We start from the raw sequence: 20,367 nt of genomic DNA, 5'->3' as shown, positions 1-20,367 counted from the left end.
ATGATGGCACGTCAACAAAGGACCAACTAGATCTGAGTGGAAAGACGTAAACATTGAGAAAAATGGGAGCCTCTCAAATGCCAACTGTGTTACCTCTTACCTATTCTATTTAACCAATCTCTAAGCAGCACCATTTCCAATTTGATGTGTGACCAGATGCGTGTTAAACAGTGTGCTTCCTTGCTACACCCAGTACAAAAACGATGCTTTTTAGCTTATAAAACGGGCCCAGACAAATCCCTCCTGAGCATCTCTTAGCTGCTGAAATGTGGTTTCAAACCGTGTAGACTGGCATCTGTAAATCCTGCACGATCTCTGAGTGGAAATGATTAACATTGTTCAAAAGTGTCAGCAGAAGTGGATGCGAAACACATTCACGAAGAAGCGCACAGCACACACTTCCAACAACTCCTTTTCTTCCGGTAGAATTGGACAGCAGCCATTGCTCCACGGCGTCCCGAAAAGTTATTGTCTCTTATTGTTTTCCGTCGTCCAGATTTTCTCCAAGCTCTCTCCCTGTGTGTATGCCTTTACCTGTTCTGCAGATGACCCCCCCCAAACCCCCACCCTCCTTCTCCCCCTCCATAGTCTCTTGCCGTCTTGTCTGTTTGACGCCCCCTCCACCGATAGTTGTAGCTCACAGCCGACAGAGGCAGAACAGTGTGGGGATGAAGACCCCGAACGCCACCAGGATGGGGAACATGAGGCTGCTGTTGTCTGCGGCGTATGGGTTTGGTGTTCGGGGGCCGGACTGGACCCTGGGCTTGGAACCTCCAGGAATCTTTTTCTTCCCACCTTCCTCGCCTGGCTCACTTTCCTCCTCTTCTTCCTCCTCCTCCTCAGGCTTCTCCAAGCCAGGGTGTGGCTGAAGTTTGGGCACATCTGTCCAGAAAATAAAAAGGGTGAGGGAAGTCCAAAATAACAGATATTTATCAGCGCCACTTTTGGTATTAGGTCCATTTCTCTTTTGTCTTACACTGCAGAGAGGACATCCTTAGTGTTGGCATTAACTGACATCATTTTCTATGCAAAACTTTCTGGATTATTTTATTAGCAACCAAACAGACGGACAGAAGCGCTTGTCAATTGTACATTGTTTTGCGAGATTAATCTGCAATGGGTTTAAATATGGGGACTGAGGCCATTTTAGAATAGTGGGAAATGTGTAGGATATCCCGAACTGGTAGTAATTCTCTCTGACCAGGTCTGCAGTGTTTTAACTCATCCTCAGCTTGCTTTTAACCTTCATCAAACAGTACCAGTCTGATCCACATCTCTTGCTAATGGACAACCTATGAATAGAGCTGCATCTTACCAAGCAGTGGAAATGCAGCATTAAGTCCTCAACGTCTGTACTAAAATGAATACATCTGGTTGGACAAGACATTGTAATGTACTTAAATGCACATTTCTGAAGAATATGTTTGTCTCATTACTCACCGTCTGATGTCCCCTTCATTACATAGAGAGCGCAGACCTTGGGGTTGTCATAATAACCCTGAAACACAGAATAACAGATGTAAGAAAATGAAAAGTAATTGAATACCACACAGCTTGTTTCTAACAATGATGCATAAGGTTTTTCGCTTTCAAGAAACAACAAAGTAAAGGCCTGAGCACCCTTATCTATGTAATGTGTCCACTTTGACACAATCTATAAAAAGGCTTCCTTTCTTGCCTTTTCTTCTGAATTTCTCACACTGTGAAATAAGAATCAACATTTGGTGGAGACAATGCAGTGAACAATGCAAAACAAAAACGCCTGTGCTTGAGTGATGTTGTCTATTTATTGTTGGAATAATGTCCTTTTGCAGGAAGAGCGGACAGCGTGTCCTGGACAAAATGCACAGAGAGCAATGGCAACAAATAAAATAGGGAAAATGAGGTCACTGCAGAAAAGCATTTTTTTAAGTATGCCACCCTGCACATTTAGATGTTCTACTAACCCAGAGACAGAAACTTTCATTTGCAGAACCCAAAGCTTGAAGGGAAATCTAATAATATACGCATTTCTGTGGCCTGCAGCAGGTTGCCAAGAAACAGAATACAAAAAAGAAAAGGACAAAGGTAATGTACTCCTATATTCGAATTACAGGTGCAACTATGTGTCAAATAAAGGCTGACAAGATCATTCCAAATGAAATTCTTTCTGTGGCAATACACATAGATAACATGTTTCCTTCTGTGGGCAATTGATAAAGTATATTGAATCTAATCTTCTTGGGTGTTTTTGTCAATTTATACAGCAGGACAAATCAAACTTATGCCGACATAAAGATCATCCACTCAAAAATACTTCCCTCCCCTTGACATAGATATCCGGTCAATACAAAGTTATGCAAACAGCCCAGGCGTACAGTATGACATGGAGATGAATTGATGGCTAGGAGGACAAAAGGGGAAGCGTAATATGCATCACGTGATGGGAGGAACCAAATCATAAACTCAATCACTCCTGAAGTCCCAGGGCAGGAGCTGCTGGATATATTACCACCGAGTAAAATGTGACAAGAAAACATAATTACTAACCTCTTTACAAAGATAGCAATAGATAAGAGGGCATTTCACTTATTTATAGATAAGACCACAATCCTCAATTCAGCTCTATCTGGATTTGTCAATTAAAACTAAATATATTGAAATGCTGCCATGAGGACTAACTAGTTCCTTATTCATGTAATTGTTATCATTGGATAATTAAAGGTGGGGTAGGTAAGTTTGAGAAACCGGCTCGAGATACACTTTTTGTTATATTCCATGGAATGCTCTTAACATCCCGATAGCAATGAATATCTTAAGTGCTTTGACAAAAAATCCATAACAAAATGTCATCTGTGGAAGCTGTAGTACTGTAAAAAGCACGACCAATCATTTTAGCCGGCCCGGCTAAAATAACTGGATGGCCTACCTGCCTGTCAGCCTTCCATCTGTGCACAAACTTATCTCGTGCCCTCATTGGTCATGTGCGCGTTCGTGTGTGTTGGAGGAGGGGCTCTGTAAGGAAGTGGCAGATTTGTTCCGGTTGTGTATTTTCAAATTCTAGCGCACTCAAGCCGGTTTCTCCAAAATGACCTACCCCACCATTAAGACTTATTTTTTATTTCTCAAAAATTGCACAACTTACCAACAGCTCATGCTTCTTAATATCTATGTGTGCATATGTTTCTCTTCTGTTTTAACCTGCTTGAATATGAAATGTATCTGAAAACGTCAGGTGTTTAGTGCTCGATGTACTAAAGCTTTCCTAAATCAAAGTAAACAGCAATCTTGTCTATGTAAATAGCTGAATAATGAAACTGGTATAAATAGTGGCACAAAGATTGATGAGTGCTAGAGAGAATAGTTATCGTTGCACTACCTGACCGGTTAACAGATATGATAAAGCAGCCAGATGTGAGGCTGTTTTAAGTCATTTGCATGGCCCACACACACTCAAACCGGCTGTCAGCAGCCCTTTCAGACATGGAGCTCATTATGTAAATGTTCCGTTGATTTTACATGTCGGGCTGCAGTCCCTTAGCCATACAGGTTATGAGGATGGTTTTATCTAACACATCTGAAATGAATGCCATCACATTAAAAAAGGGCAGTTGGGGGAAATTCTCCAAATTATAACTTATTAACTTCACTATCTCGTTTGTCCAACATACTGAAAAACTACAAGCTGTTGTTGCAAACACACGCTGGTTTTTATACAGATTAAACAAACAAGATACGATGTTTGTAATTTGTGTGTTTGAGAGTTGCTGGTAGCGGATATTGTTATCTATGGAAAGAGCTCAGTTAGCTGTTTACACTATGTCACGATGAGCTAACCTGCTGCTGGAGGTAGCTACATATTTAACAGACAGGAAAGATGTTTCAATCATGTCATCTATCTTTTAGAAATAATTGTATTCCCTAAATTGTCCAACTATTGCTTTAAATCTTGTCCCTAGATATGTTCTTATTATAACTGGAGTTCTTTTTATTACTAGATTGTCTTTGATTGAAGTAATTTCAATATAAAATCACATTATCTGTTCTTTCTGACCTTTCATCAAGCAAAGCTGCCGATCATGTTGAGAATATAAATTAATAATTGAACACATTGGCCCCCACCGCCCTTTAAACATGTTGGGTGTTGGCTTGAATAAACTCTTATTTATAATATTATATTCATTATTAAAACTCTTGAGAATGCCATATATTTTTAAATATAAATGTGATTTATATATTTAGTTCTGTTCATCAACTGAAAGAAATGGACTAGATGACATTATATTTATGCCACACCAAACAAGTGTGTTCATTTGGACTTGAAATACTGCATTTTAAAGTACTATCTTACTTTGTTGGAAAAAGGCTGACAAAACCAGTAAATCAACCATTTAGGTTTATCATAGATTAGTGGAAATTGAATACACTTCCAAATGACCCGTTTCTGTTCAACCTGCCAGGCCAGTTTGAACTTGTAAAGCGACTCACAACTGGGGTTATCATACTGCTATTCACAAGAGTCGTTATAAAATAAACAAACTGACACTCCCTTGTGACTTTCACTGGAGTCAAGAAATGTCTCATCCAATCCAAATAAAAACAGCTCACCTTTACGAACTCTGCAGTGAGCTTGCCGTTGAAAGTGGAGACCTCTCCTTGTACGCTCAGTTTACCACGTCTAATAGAGAAGGGTACTATCTCATCGTGAGCCGTACTGTGGCCCACACGCTCGAAGATGTCTAGGTCCTTCACCACCACATGGCCGTTTAGACGGACGTCAAACACCTAGAAAACATGTTCCCAAGTCAGGAAGGAAACACACAGCTTAATCTTTTGGCCATCAACAGAGTCAACTGAAACTGTAGCTCAACTAGTATTCCAGGTTTTTCACCTTCAAAGTAATGTTAAAATAAACAGGGCTTTACCTCGGCAAACATTTTGACAGGTGTGAATAATAAATACAGGGTCCTAGTATTGCATGCAGGCTCGCTGCCATGCCTTACAGAGACTACTATACAATAGAGCCAATATTAATGTGGATAGGAACACCTTAACTTTTCCTACCTCAAGTGTTATTGTTTTTATTATCAATTCAATGGCCCCATTTGATCCGACCACCCATGTAATTTCACTTATGCCTAATGTGGCTTCTTTTCAATACATGATTGATATCTCCCTCACTCCTGTGAAGGTTGGACAAATTACACCTAATCCTTTGAGTACAGGGGTGTGACAAAACTCTCAGCCTTGAAATTCACCTGATATTTCACAATTGAATCTTAAATGTTTATAAATACTTACATAAACTGCATTATTATCCATCTACAGAAAAAATACTTTAAGGACTAATTGATCGTCTAAATCTTTGGCACTTGTTAATCTGTTAATTTATCGTTGCATTTTATATTGAAATGTATACAACTGAAAATAATAACAGGCCTTGTTCAATGCATACCTTTTCCATTCAAACTGTGCAGATGAAAATGACAAATGTATTAAACACAAAACACACCGATTCATTTATTCCCATACCTTTTGCTGTGACTGGGCAAAGTAAACTTCAGCATACTTCATTACTAGTATATAGTCTCCTTCGTCACGAATGGGGATCTCATATCCAAAAGTGTCCTCATTGTAGCGCTCGGTCTGATACAGAATCTGGTCCTCTGGACTGGAGCGCAGTATTGGCAGTCGCAACCCATAATCAGATGCTACAAAAAGAAGAATTGCATCAGTGTTATAGTGCACTTTGATCACGAAGCCACATTAATATCTGTATAACTGGAAAACGGATCATGTTTTAAGTCAAGCATAGCACCACATTGTGCAAGCCCTGACCTTTTCATGCACTCAATGAAAGTGCCCTTCTGTCTCAAATGGCAAGTTACCACACTGTGTTCCCTTAAACTTGCATTTATAGGATTTCAGCTTAATAACTGGAGCTAGGAATGACTCTCTGCAGTCAATATCATATCATCACCTGCTTCCTCTCCATGCTGAGAGGGGCGGAGCGTACTCCTTTATGCTGACTCCTCGTTAGTTTGTGGTTACTTGCGGAAGCCAGACCATGCAGAGGTTTCTATTAGACATTTCTGTTTCGGAGGAACATATTTTACCTTCACAATGTCATTCTGATTAACACCTTTACAGGTGAAGCACAGCAAGACAAGCATACCTATATTAGCAGTTAACACCAACTCACCTTTGCCAAGTTTCCCTTCCAAGGGGTCCTTCTTGAAGTGAATACCGTGCACGTCTACATGCGATTCACCCCCGGAATTCACAGCCCAGATCACCCGGTCGGCCAGGCTGAGGCCCCCGCCGTCCGCCCCGCACGGCTCCGCCAGTAGCGACAGCACCGCTGCAACCAGCCCGGCGACGAGCTGCGCCGTGACCCGCTGCATTGCCCCTCACAGCCCGGTCCTGGACACGGAGAAAGACAGTGTCGGTATCCGCTTGCTTGCAGCATAGACTCATCAAGGAAGTAATCCTTCCACATATTTAACATTAACCACATAAGGTTAGCTAGCGTAAAGAGCTAGCAAGCTTGTCTTGATGACATGCAACATGATATCTGAGTTAGCCAGCATGCTAACGTTAACAGTACCAATACCGGCTGTAGCACACACGCACAAAGAAACCTATAAAATAACGCTGAATATACAAACAAGTATCTGATCTTATTGTTAACAAAATCATTATTTACCAGCTCTGATTTTAATTGGTTAAACTACAAGAACATTATGAATTCGCAGCGATAACCGTGAGTCGGTTAGGCTAGCTAGCTACCCTACCTGTCTAACCAGAAATACTTATGTGAAACCCCAGTTCATCAAATATCTCTCACCTTCCCCTTCCACAAATGCCTTGATCCTCTCCTGTGCCAATGTGTGAAATTATCTCTTCTGTTACAGTCTCACCAGGAGCCTGGACACTGTAAGGTAACTTTACGGTGTGCAGATATTCTCAGTTGCTGGTGGCAACAGCCTGCTACACTGACTTTCATTCAATGTGTGCATCCGACCAGCATTTGCTCTGTAGCATCAACTGCAAGTCAAGCCCCCAGGAAGTGCGCCGGACTTTTAAAGCAGGTTTTCGTAGTGGCCAAATGGCGGAACTACAACTTCCGTGTCAGTCAGTGACGTCCAAATAACTGTATCCCATTGACTTACATTGGAAAATAGACGTCTTTAAATCAGTATATGATTTTTCCTTAGCTTAATAAATGACCCGGTAGGAAAAATTATATTGACCTCATTTGAATCATTACATTTTGCGTTTAAAGCCAAACAAATTGTTATTTATCCTGCCCATTAATTTGACTGGAGAGCTGGAGATCGGAGACGGGGTTTAAGGGAAAGCTAAACTGCGCATGCTCTATGGGCCGACATACGGGTACTTTTGCTCTCGAGATGCAGGCCATATGGGCTTCAGGCGCCACTGAGAAACTCTCATAGGATTGAACGGAGTCCCGCCTCCAACGCTGTATCCACTTCTCTTTATGCATCTATGCTGCAAGTGTACAGGAGGCGGAGCAGTGCTACCTAAACTGAGCTTTCCCATGACCGATGAGTGACACGGACTCTGTCCAATCACATCCTCCTGCTAAGATTTCCTGAACCATTAAAACATAATCATATCACAGCCCAATTACGTCTTAGTGAATTATACAAATGACGACTTAAAGGCTTTAATAGAGAAATGCATTTGATGTAACGTGAACGGTGGTATACAAATATATTTACATATAGTAACATTGATCGACAGAAGCGTAAAGACTGAAACCCCCTGTGTCTTTTTTTCAAGGCAAGCCATGATTTGATGAGTTTATAGCCCTGAGTTTAGCCTCTCAGGCAGCATCGTCATCAATTGCGTGCACAATCCCTTCAAGCAAATAATAAGAGACTAAACGCTATATACAACGAAAAATCTAAATTAGATTAATAATAAAACATGTTGAATACAATTAAAAAAGAAGAAGAAATAATGCCAGGACCAAACAATTACTGAACGTAATGAAACCACCACCATATACAAAAAATAAATAAATAATAAGAAAGGTATTTTACAGTGTCTTTTACATTTGTAATTCAATTATTCATAGTCGTCTTACGTTGTAGCAAAGTCCTTGCCTTTGTACCGAAATTAAATAATCAACCTAAATTTGACTATTCCTAGTCGGTTACCAGTTCTTCTCTCACTGGCAACCAAAGGTCAAATATATTCAAGGATCTATTTCCTACAATATTATTTGAGGGACTGAAAAGCATAAATAGGTATTTGTTGTAAATATAGTACCACAATAATACCATGGATGTATAATAAGAACACGGGTTCTTTAAGAAATATTCACGCCCCCCTTCTTCCGGTATGGTATGGTCCGGCCCTTGTCCAATCACAAGAGTCCAACGCAGAGCGCACACGGTCCACTCCAGATATGACCAGACAGTAATGAATGAAGAAAGTTGCTATGGCAACAGCAATACCTCGATGCATGTGTGACCGGATGTCTTCTCCCTGTGACGCTGCTTGGCGCAGCGCACCTGCTATTTAAGTGGAGGTGACAAATCTGCTCCATCCCCTCCGCTGCAGGCTGCAGCCTGGCGTGGCAGCGTAAATTGTTTGGTGTGGCAGCTCGCGCATCACACTCTCTACCAGACAGGTAAAGCATCTTGCATTCTGTCATTTATTCATGGCGACAAGCAACACCCGGCTTGACACTACTCTGTTTTAGCGCAGCTGACGTCCGGTGCTTTTGAGGAGGATTTGCTCCGCCGGAGGCTCCCTGGTCTTGCAGTGTTGCAACTATTGGTGAGTTGCCGTTGTCTGCCGTTTTCTCACCTTCAGCTTGGTTCCTCTGGTGTATTGACTGTCATTCATGTCACAGTGGGATTGTTGAGTCTCTCTCTCCCTTCCTTGTGGGCTCTGTGGCTGCGACTGGCCACACAGGCTGGTATGTATGAGTTCCCCCATAGATAACTTTTCATTTAATAAACGTAAGTATTCACACTTCAGTCATTTTAGACAGTGGCGTAGCCAGGAATTATTGTGTGGGTAGGCCTGGAGAAATGTAGGTGGGCCAGGGGGAGACATATTAAGCGTTGGGTCTGAACTGAAAATTCATTAATGACATTTTTAATGCACTAATAGAACATAAGCACAAATTAGCAGTGAAAACAAAAAACATAGGCACGGTGGACTCAGAATGTGTGTAAAACTGACATCCACATAGGGATGGGTATCGTTAAGGTTTTAATGGTACTACTACTTTTATCGATGGCGCTTATCGATCCAGTCCTTTTAACAGTACTTGTATCAGTTCTTTTGGAGAAAAAAATAAGGTTAACTAAACAAATTGTGAACAAAACTAACATTGCTTTTTATTTAAATTAAATACAAAATATTTCACATCAAAAGAAACAACAATGTTTTAACAAATCGTATTAAATAATCTGATGACAGAATAGCTGAAAATGTAACAAAATAAATAACTTGGTTACCTCTAATCATTAACCCATGTTTGTATAATGTAGTTAACTCTATGTGTTGCTGCTAGCATACATAACATACCTGACGTGGAATCGTTACTCGTGGATGGGGGGGGGGGCTACAGAGCTACTAGAAAGACAGTCGAACCCGGTGCATTTCTCCATCTGAATGTGGAGCACTTTTCCAAGATGTTTTGACAAATAGCTCGTGTTACCGCCCTTACATGCTAAACTCTTATTCCACTTTTGGTAACGAGTATTGTCCACATCGACACGGCTATAGTTTAACCACACCTCGGAGCGCGTTCTCTCCGCCATCTCCTCCGTGTGTCCGTGTGTGTGTGTGTGTTGCTGCATGTAGCAGCTGCGTGTGTGTAAACTGCCTCGCACACAGACGGGGGAGAGAGATCTCTCGACTGGATTGGAAAGATCTAAAATACTAAAAATAATCAGACTCATTTTGCTGTCTTTTTGCATGTTAGAAACGGAGTTGGCGACACTTAAACTGCAATGTAATGTTTGTGTAGCAATAATATATACGACATATATCGGGGGCCACAGGTTGTTTATCCTTGACAGTCGCACAGTGGGTACACACTGAGTGTTTTCATATTCAGCAAATGTGTACACGCTAAACTGCAGACCTCAAGAAGAAATAATACTTTCATTCACTCATGGCAAAAGTTACTATAAAAACTCACGGTAAAAAAAAAATGCACTCCCTATTCCATTGTCATGAAGGTGGAATCTAACTATATCCAGAATAAGTTTTATTGGATCCAGGCTAGAAACATGTTTATTTCTGCTGTAAAGTTGGGCATTTTAACATGGGGGGGGGGGGGCGCTATGGGAATTGCTCCTTTTTGCATCCATCCCCTGTCGGCCACTAGATGAACTGCAGTTTGTGGCACTTCTTCTGGACTTCCCGGCTCTGCGCTATGAAGCGCTGATTGGCTGTGGGTGGGCCAGACGTGCATGTGGGTGGGCCCAGGCCCAGGCCCACCCACAGCTACGCCACTGATTTTAAACCTCTTTCCAGGGGGCTGTAAACATTCTCCCTTCCTGGTGGGCTCTGTGGCAGTGCCTGGCTGTAAATGTTGGGGCGCCGTAACCCCCCCCCGCTGTTTTGACTCGGCGAGCTTTCGCACCGAGCTGTGGTGTCATAAAATTGACCGCCCCTGACTACTCCGTGTTGGACTGTCACCATGGCCGTTTTGAGATCACGGAATAGCAAGGACACTTATTGTTTTAGTTGATTCATTTTGATTATCTGTTTGTTTTGTGCATCTAATGTTTTGAGTACATTTATAGTATTTTGTTAATTGTATGATTTTATTTTCTTTTGTTAACGTTTGGTTTAATTCGTTTACTCATTTTTGTCCTTTACGTTTATTTAGATTTGGTTTATTTAAGTTTTTTTTCCTTTTTGTTTATCTTTCTCCAACCGAGTTTTATAATCTTGCTGATTATTAACTGTTTCTCTTGTGTCGGACAGGTGCTGTGGGCTGGAGGCGGCAAACCCAATCCCTGGTGGTGGTGTTCTTCACGTGGCCGTTTTGTTTGGTGTGCAGTGTCACGGGTGATTTTGATTTGACCCCTTCCTCCCCGTTTTGTTAATAGCCGCCTTGGTAAGCCCCAACACTGTCCTTCTCCCTCCTCCCTGGAGAACTTTTAGAAAATTATATTGTTTATTATTTGAAATGTAATTATGTATAAATAAAATAACCTTTTGTGGGAATATCCTTTACACTGTTTCTGCCTGTGGTGTTCAAACGAACCTGATTGCCTTTTATTAAATTGGATAACTTTAGTTTTAGTAATTTCCTGAGGGCGAAACTCCCCCAGGTGGCGTTGTCAGCAAACACACATGACGGGTGTTTCCGTGAGCTTTTGGTTTTATCTTGGTAAACATTTGCACAAATATGTACAATCTTGTAGGCTACAGTTCAATTAGTTCCTTTAGTGGATATATATACATTTGATTAAAATGTTGCAATACATTTGCATTACAGAATCTTCAAAGTCAGGACATTTTCTACAAAGTAACATTGGCCTACTTTAGCATAATGTGCAAATATTAGTTCCTGGCAGCGTTTTTCTGCTTGCAACACTTGTTCTGCTTAAAACAAGTGGCCCAGGGGAAGCCTAGTGCAGTTGTATCGTGGGTGTTGCTGTGCCTGCAACAATCTCCTCTTTTTTTTGTCCTACATAGGCTACTAGGCCTACTAATTATTCATCTGTACATGTGGGTGTTTTAAGGTTTTTATCATCAATACTGCCAAATGAATGCATACAAATATAACCTAATGAATATGTTTTTAGCAATATGAGTTACTTATGTTATATGTTTATGGTATAAAACAAACGAGTCAAAGGTCACACAGAGACACAGCACAGTTATTCTGATCTAATGGCTTGCACAGTGGTTCTGCAGGTAAAGCTTTTCCAACCAGCAGTCTTCGACACCTATATGAATAATAGATGTTGTAAGGAGGTTTGTCTCCAAGACATGCAGTGGCAGTGCATTACTGACATTTGACATAGCCTTAATAAAATAGTAGAGATTACATCACCACAGAAAAAAGCCTCTTAAATGTAAACACCTTTTATTTATTTTTACAGTTAACTTGGCAAAATATTTTGCTTACTTTGTTAGACAAAAATGCAAATGTGCATACTGAATTTAATAAATGTATCTCTTTGGCATGCATAAAAATGACTAACAACACAAAGGTGTGGAACATTTCCACAAATACATCGACATACATTACAGCAGAAACAACATAATCACATCCACTCTAAATACAATTCACATGTCATTCCAACTGTATGCTCGCAGACCGGGGCAATATGGATTTTTACTTGCCCCCTAAGCCAGGTTCAAAGTAATGTTAAACCTCTGAGCATTGAAAGACAAAGGATGCTGCAAACCAGAGTGCTGTAACTTTGAAAATAGTTTTAACTGCCATTGATCTAAGGTTGAAGCAAATACAATATTAAATGTAATTTATGGTTTTGTATTAGAGATCTGCTTCTGTAGTTTTCAGACAGTGATGACTTTATGACTATACAGGCACAGTGAAAAATCACAGATGATCACAGTTACAACACAGGTGTTATATTGCCACATGGGTTCCTGTTGGAGCACCGATGTCACAAAGGACATTCCACTTACAATTTATAATAAAACAAATACTGTGTGAAAACATACTGTTGAACAATGCACATATTTTTGACATCCTCTCTACAGGAATCCCCTCTTACATTCAGACTATTGTACATTGAAGGCGACATTTTGAAATACTTTTTTTGACCACGGAAGACGAGACAAGACACCAGCAATATATCCACAGGAACTTATTTAGTGAGAATTAAAGTGCAAAAACACAAGTCGGACATTCATCATCTAGGCTACAGCAAATTCGGCCTCAGTTGAACTTGAGACTTTTCAGGAAGAACACTTATTGATTGAAAGTGTGAGGCGACTCCTCACTCCTTAACATTCAAGGAGTTTTAATTCCAGTGTCATTCAGATTAGGATGGCTCAGAGATCATAGCATGTCCTCTGGTGTACTTGGTCAATTATAGACAAGGACGGAGCTTCACATTCAGCACCGATCATATTCTGATTTTAGCGAGACATCATTCGTACAAACTCTGTGAGGAGAGAAGAGTACAATTATAAAAATGAACGGTTGCAGTGAACTCTGCAGCATACCCTGAAGGGACGATTCTTCCTTAAATTACCTTATTAACTGTTGTCACTTTTGAATATAGATTGTTTTGTAAGTTGCAGAGTAACCTAACTATGAGCCAAAAAGCATGTGCCTCTGCATGAGTGGATGCACACACTGCTTTCTTCCATGTGCTCTTTATAAAGGCAAGTGCAGGTCCAAAAACATGATCCAGGAAAGGTTGCCTAATCTTAAGTGGTGTATACAACAGTGGGAAAAAAGGCACACTATCCTAAGGTAAAATAAATGTATTATTCTATTATCTAACTACCAACATGTATAGACTCAGTGAGACACTGATCACTTGCCCCGAAGACGGTTTGGAGGTTGTCTGCACCACTTAATATTTAGCAAGACTTCCTGGATTGTCTATTAAGTTCCTACATGGTCCCAAAAGGTCTGCGGATTATCCTGAATAACAGCATCATGATTTCTGTAAAAATACATTGCTGTTGAGTTTTGTGTTGGGCACCACAAACAAATCAATATCTTCAACACTCAACAGCTCACCAAAAAAATACAGAGTAATTAAAAGCACTGCAGGTACAGTAGGAGGGGAAAATGTGTATTTGTATTTTGGGGTTAAATGTAAATATAAATTAATAGTTTGTTAAAGTGGATTTACCTTCAAAGTCAACCAGCCCATCACCATTAAGGTCAACATCCCTCAGGATATCTTCCACCTCTTTTAGTCCCACCTGGGAAAAAATGTTGGCAGCATTTAGCACAGCACCTCAAACAATGGGTATTCATGCAGTAATGATATACTGTAGAGGTCTTTTTTCTCTCTCGCATCTAAACCTTACTTGTTGGCCTAACAACTTCCTCATTGCATCTCGGAGCTCAGATGTGCTTATGGCTCCATCTCCATTGGTGTCAAACTGAGAACAAAAAGAAACAACATTAGAAATGGAAAATAGTAAAAAAAGACATCCCAACATGACATCAATTAAGACTCTTACCTCTCTAAAAGCTTCTTTTAACTCTTTTATTCCAATCATGTCTGCAGTTTCGGCGAGGAGTTTTGGGCCCATCAACTCTACAAAATCCTCAAAATCCACATGACCTCCCACTTAAAAAGAGAAAAGTATTTGGCACAGTTTCAGAACCACAATACACAATGATATGCTTTACATAATAATACACAATTCAGACTTACAGTTCATGTTTATCTGTTGACTCAGCTCAATGAGCTCCATTTCAGTCGGCATGTATCCCATGGTTCTCATACAGTTTCCAAGGTCTTTACAGCTGATAAAACCATCCTTATTCTTGTCAAACTCCTTGAAAGCATCCCGCAACTCTGTAGAACAACAACAGAAATATTATTAGCGTTTGAGTTGTAGTGCAGTCATTTTAAATACGTTGTGTACTTATTTATTTCACTTCAGAGTTGGTTTTGAAAATAACTTTGAAAAACATGTGGTATTTAATCCTCTTAAAATACATTTTGTTAAAGAAATACAAATTAAAAAAGGTAAACTTGCCATCCATTTCCTCCGGTCTCAGCTCTCTGTCCTATTGAGAAATGACATTTAATAATTGGTCAGTACAAAACCAAAAGCATTCATCATTATCACACATCATAACAAACAAAACTGGTCTATGAGCTGCATCCAAATATACCGTCGGCAATGCTGTTACTTGAGTAACACCCGAACCTAAATCAGCGAGCTTCTCCATAACAACCCTCTTCTTCGGACGCCTTACGGTAAAAGGTGTTAACAGTAGTCTGAGCTCACATCTTGATGATAAACATGAATAGTTTGATCCCTATTCACAGAAGAATGTGACTGTTTCTTTTTTTTGTTCAAGCGCTTGCTTACGATGAACGCAACCTTTAAAGGGCAGAGAGAGAAGCAGACATATCCCAGAGCCCTCAGGGGTTAACAGCAGGAGCAAAATAAGTCTAAACACAACACTGAGTGTTGACGTCAGGTTCCAAAGAATTGTCTGACCGGAAACACTGTTACAGAAAACATCGAAGGTACATGAGCAAATGGATACTTGGGCAGCCGATCCAACATGTGTGCTCCATCAACGCTTTAATTTGTCACTCCATCACTGTCAGTTAATCAACCCTCATCTCTTACATCGACATGCTCCAGGCCTCATCACTTAACTAATGGGGCTTCCATTGTATTACAGTTTTCATGAAACATGAAATATTAAGCCAGCTCGGTCTTTTCGTGCAGTATCACTAGACTGAGTGATCAGAAATCTTATTAAAGTGTGGACAAAAAGATAAATGAAATGCAGATTGGGTTGTAACTATTTGCTTATGCTGAGAGTTGAAAGGGTATTGATACCACCACGTTCATATCTCCAAGAAGACCAAGAAGCTCTGGCCAGCAGCTGGTTAACTTAGCTTAGCATACAAATACTGTAGAAACAAGGAAAACAGCATAACTTTGTCGGACGGTAACAAAATGTGCAGATCAGCCTTTAAAAAAATTAAATAGTAAACACGCCATATCATTTTGGATGTGCACGTCAGAAATGATGATGTACTGTAACTCCCCTGTAAAACAACACATATGCCTTGTTGTTCGAGCTTTGGTGCTAAGCTAACCTGCAGCTGGCTTCAATTTAATTAAACTGTCAGACATGAGAGTGAGATCAATCTTCTTATCTAACTCTTGGCAAGAAAGTAAACAAGGCCTTACATTTATGCACAAACCCCTTAACACTCCTTTAGACAGTCGTCAGCTTTCAGGCTCAGTCATTTTCCAAACCCTTGTTTTCCCTTCTGAAATATGACTAGATACCAATCAGCAGCAGCAGTAGTGGAAAAAGTAGAAATTAAGATAGAAAGGAATTGAAAGGGTTTACACCCTGGAATTAATAGTTGTTGTGGCATGAGTGTGGTAATGATAGGATCCAAGTTAGATATAATGCTGATGTACAAACAGACAAATTAAAAAAGGTTTGTCAAGACTTACGTACAGGCTGCCTGCACGTGGCCACTCCTTTACTCAGGAAGACAAAGGTTTGCAACCGTATGTTGCTCACCAGGACGCAGTTTTGTGTCATGGAAACAATGGACTCCTGATAAGGCCCCAGAAACACTGCCTGGCCCATATCCTCACAGGACAGCACCCCTCTGAACCTCCTCTCAGCATCCTGGAGCATCTTTTCCAGAGGGGTGCAGAGACAGTGTTAGAGATCTGAGCAGCTTCACACCACAATGCAATAAAGATATAGGACATGTGAAAGTCAATCTAGACTCTCTCTATTCTTGAATATAGCGGCAATGGATTAATTGTTAAAACAGAAGTACTTCTAAGTGGGACGTGCATGTGTATGAAATAAACTGTCGTAATATGAAAACATGGCAGAAAGGTTAAACGCATCCTTAAAACAGCATGCTGCCAACTTTCCCCTCATCATTCATAACTGTTTACTCGCCACGTTGTAGGGACTGGCACTTCACAGGTATACACTGTCACAAGAACAGTAAACATACTCAGAAGCAGAGGAAAGACAAGCTAAAGCCCCAGGGAACAGGCTGCAGATGTTGTAATCACATAACTTATTATGCTTTGAAGACATCAGGACACATTTTGTCCCGTGGGATATACAGTACTTGTTTTTTGTAAAATAGTTCGTGTTGCACATCAAAGTTCTGCCAAAGTCTAAAGCCACTAATCTATCTTGTTTTATCACAATGCACTCTAAAGCCAACTACTATACCACCAGTGCAGATTAACTTTCGGTTCATAATTACATTTTATTTCAAACACCAACATTAAACAGTGAGGATATTATAAACGTCTAACTCTTAAACTAAGTCTGCTATAATCAGGACACATGCTTGTTTTTGTCAAGATATCACACTCTATAAGGATATCATTTAAAAACACAAACGTACAAATATCTTCCAGGGTTTTTGCAAAATGATATCTGACTTTTGAGCAGAAAGAGCAAATGCAACAGCTGTGAAGAAATAGTAAAAACACTGCACTACTGTCCAGTTTACTTCACAAGTTTCAATTTCTAAAGCAACCAAACAAATTGAGAAAGTCAAATTGTTAAAGGGCATCACACTACACAAAATCAATCTTACCGTTCTCAGAGGCCAGTCTAAGCAGTTTCCCATTCCAGAGGAGAAAAGAGGCGCTAAAAAGGACCATGAGGACCTTTTCTCCGTTAAGTTTGCCGTTTGGATTTTGGAAGAAGTGCAAACAAGCGCAAGACCCATGAAGACTTGGGTGCTAACTTACAGCTCGTTGAAAAAACTGTGAACTGCACTGTACTATGTGGAGAGAGTGACTTTAGCAATAGTAAGAGCAGCCAATGATACAGTGAGAGAGCGAGAGAGAAGTAAGAGTGTGGGTGAGAAACTAAATGAGAGGGAAGTGGGGCCAAGAAGGGAAACAGAATTATGCCTATTAAAGGAAAAGAAGGTGATCCACTGTCTTTAAGATATTTCACCCAGCTGTCACACCGACCAAACACAGACAATTCAGCACGGATTCACAGGCACTTGACATGAGAATAAACAAGAGAAATGGGGTAAAGGGTGTCTGCTTTCCTGCAGGAGAATATAGTATTACAAGCAAGTGACATTTGTTTCATGGTCGCACTAACAAATTGAGAGATGTTTGTTTTTTCTGTAAAAATCAGTACCATGCAGGTTTACAAGAAGACCCTGTAAGGACGTGTTTCCAGGCTCTTCACCTGCACTTTCAAGTAATTGACTATAATACGCCAGTTTGCAGCCTTGAGGTTGCATTTCAATTCATATGTTGCACTATTTCTGCATGCGCTTTTGTCTTTCTTCTCTTACACCCCCACACATCATCCTCTGACCTCTGCAGGCATAGCTAAGTTCACCTTGACCTAAAGCAGCAACGTGGAACCAAAGAAAAACACATTAAGACTGCGAATGTGTGAAGAGTCCATCTGTAATGTACAGCTACATGTATATATTTACAGCAAATCAGAACACAGAGAATGTGGTTATCATTTTCTCTACACAGAACACTAGTGAGGGTGTTTCTCTTCATGAATGGCCTCAGACAATTCTCATCCCTGCTGACAATCTGTTCATTTCCATTAAGGCTTGTCGAAAAAAAGAAAGAAAACACTTTACTTTTAATTGCATCGTTTCATACAACATGCCAAAGATAGTGCATGCATCTCTCCAACCACCATGCCTGTTATTGAACTCCATCTAGCTCATCGTCTCATCAAATAACCTTTTTGAGGTCACGCTAATGTTTTCACAGAGCTGCCCGCGGACTGACTCACAGGTTATTTGTAGAATCGTTTTTTATAAGTACTAGAAGGTGTTTCTCTCGAAGCCACAAAGGATGATCTCTGTGTTGCCATGCTGAGTCAATTTCATGGCTGAGTGCGTCCTAATTTAAATCACTTCCTGATTTGAGATCAGATTAAAATACAAACACCCTCGACATGGCAAGAACTAAGCTCTGACTTCTTTCCCAGTCACTTCTAAGCAAGTGACTGGGAAAGAAGTCCAAATAAACAACACATTTTCTGTCTGATTGAGAGGATCTGTACAGTAGGTGGTGCTGTATTTACCAGTTACATAAGAAATGGATGTGTAGAAGAAGCTTTTCCTTGCCCAGTCTGTCCGGTAATGACAGTGTTTGCAGACTGCATCACAGAGCACATTAACGTATACTGATTGTAAACAGGACGTCAGTGTAGCCTGAGGCCACACCACTTTATTTCTGTGCACTTTTCTAGAAATGCTTGTAACAAAGCACTATTTCTGCACGGCAAGACTTTAATGCGTTTTATTTTTAGATATGCCTGAGACATATTTGTTAATTCATTCAAATGGTGGTGAATTAACTAAGTTAACCATACATTGGGTTTTTGGTTTAGGATGTGACAGAGTCTTTTTGGGCCTCAATGCATCCTTGCACTTCACAAACGTACAAAAGACATTTGCGATAATAGAGTTAATAGAATTCATACAAAAAAGCTATAAATACTGATCCAGTCATTTGCATACATTTGATGGTCTTACCTGTCCAAACAGTGAATTGAGGATAGTGCGTACATTTATATCGGATGCAGAAGAAGCAGCACTTGATCTCCGGGAGTGGCGGGAGGACCTGCTGGAGAGCGCCACCAGGGAGCAGGAAGACGGGGACCGACTGCTGACCTGAGCCCCGCTAATAGCCACGCTGACCCCTTTATGGTCCCTCGGCTCACAGAGGGGAGCCCGGTCATCGTTGCTGTCCGACAGAGAGGGCACCCTGGGGAGCGTGCGTATGTGCGTGTGAGAGCGTCGGGGATGCTCAGCTTCAGGCGGTGCGGCTGCAGCCGGTGGAAGGTCGTCCCGGTGCTGCTTCCTGCGGTGGTGGTGCCGGTGTGTGGGCTTGGATGACCTGCAGTGCTCCTTCACACCGTTTTGCTCCGGAGAGTCGGGAAGTTGGCTGTGGTGGCTGTGGGACTTACACTTTCCCCGAGTGGCTGCATCGTTACCACTGTCCGGGCTGCCGATGAGGGAGGGGTGGCACAGGGGTCTCCGGGCACTGATTTCGCACTCGGCCGACAGGAAAGACTCCTCGGCTTTGCTGCTGCTGCTGCTGCTGCTGTGGAGCGCGGCGGGACGGTGGTGATGCTGGTGCTGATGCTGCTGATGGTGACCTCTCCGGCTCTCTGTCGCGCGTTCAGGGAGGTGTGTCGGTTTCCTCGCCGCAGAGGAGGACTTCAGTAAGGAGGTGGTGGATTCCGATTTTGGAAAGGAGGCGCTCATTGCTGCAGATCTGCTCTAGTCTGTCTCTGTGGGTTGATCGTCGATATCATGCACCGATTCCTCTCCATTGTCGACCCATAATAGCACAGCAGCCAGAGCCTGCCCGCGTGAAGTTAGGATACATCTCACCACCTGATTGCTGTGCGGCAGCGCGCGCACACAGAGGGGCACACACGTCGCTGCAGCGCGTCACCCTTTCATTGATGTGAATGCTGGTCCCTGGCATCCTGGCAATGACGTGGGTGTGGATGTATAGTGAGATATACACCTATCAGAGGTGAGCTAACTTTCCCATGACAAAGGCAGACCAACCAGATATACATTCCAAAGCACACGTAGGCTATTGTTGCAATAGGGGTGGTTCACATTATGCAAAATATAAGATATATAATTCTGGGTGTGGAGACAACATCCTTAGAAATACTACAAT

At 41.3% G+C, this 20,367-nt stretch overlaps 2 protein-coding genes and 1 long non-coding RNA gene across 6 annotated transcripts; 1 reads left to right on the top strand and 2 right to left on the bottom strand.

The window, feature by feature from the left end:
• Positions 1–574: 574 nt before the first annotated feature.
• mlec (malectin) lies at positions 575–7,041 on the bottom strand. Its single transcript, XM_034090724.2, has 6 exons — positions 6,827–7,041; positions 6,182–6,402; positions 5,512–5,690; positions 4,588–4,764; positions 1,441–1,498; positions 575–882 (listed from the first exon to the last, which is right to left on the bottom strand). The coding sequence occupies exons 2-6, from the start codon at positions 6,381–6,383 to the stop codon at positions 638–640; spliced, it is 861 nt and encodes a 286-aa protein (XP_033946615.1). The 5' UTR covers positions 6,384–6,402; positions 6,827–7,041; the 3' UTR covers positions 575–637.
• A 1,353-nt stretch (positions 7,042–8,394) lies between these two features.
• LOC117452998 (uncharacterized) lies at positions 8,395–11,214 on the top strand. 2 transcript variants are annotated; one of them, XR_004552812.1, is made up of 4 exons: positions 8,395–8,641; positions 8,719–8,790; positions 8,867–8,932; positions 10,963–11,214. It is a non-coding gene; the product is annotated as an uncharacterized lncRNA (long non-coding RNA). The 2 variants fall into 2 exon arrangements; XR_004552813.1 differs by lacking the exon at positions 8,867–8,932.
• Positions 11,215–12,077: 863 nt separating this feature from the next.
• On the bottom strand, positions 12,078–20,107 carry cabp1a (calcium binding protein 1a). Of its 3 annotated transcripts, XM_034091404.1 has the most exons (8): positions 19,236–20,107; positions 16,148–16,333; positions 14,689–14,719; positions 14,361–14,504; positions 14,164–14,273; positions 14,008–14,082; positions 13,827–13,899; positions 12,078–13,124 (listed from the first exon to the last, which is right to left on the bottom strand). In XM_034091404.1, the coding sequence occupies exons 1-8, from the start codon at positions 19,935–19,937 to the stop codon at positions 13,099–13,101; spliced, it is 1,347 nt and encodes a 448-aa protein (XP_033947295.1). In that variant the 5' UTR covers positions 19,938–20,107; the 3' UTR covers positions 12,078–13,098. The 3 variants fall into 3 exon arrangements, with proteins under 3 accessions (XP_033947295.1, XP_033947296.1, XP_033947297.1); XM_034091405.1 differs by lacking the exon at positions 16,148–16,333 and having other exon boundaries at positions 19,203–20,107; XM_034091406.1 differs by lacking the exon at positions 16,148–16,333.
• Positions 20,108–20,367: the final 260 nt, after the last annotated feature.

Source organism: Pseudochaenichthys georgianus, chromosome 9 (assembly GCF_902827115.2).
Source record: "Pseudochaenichthys georgianus chromosome 9, fPseGeo1.2, whole genome shotgun sequence".
NCBI classification, from domain to species: domain Eukaryota; kingdom Metazoa; phylum Chordata; class Actinopteri; order Perciformes; family Channichthyidae; genus Pseudochaenichthys; species Pseudochaenichthys georgianus.
The sequence above is the reverse complement of the archived record's forward strand: the minus strand, read 5'-3'. Positions and strand labels throughout refer to the sequence as shown.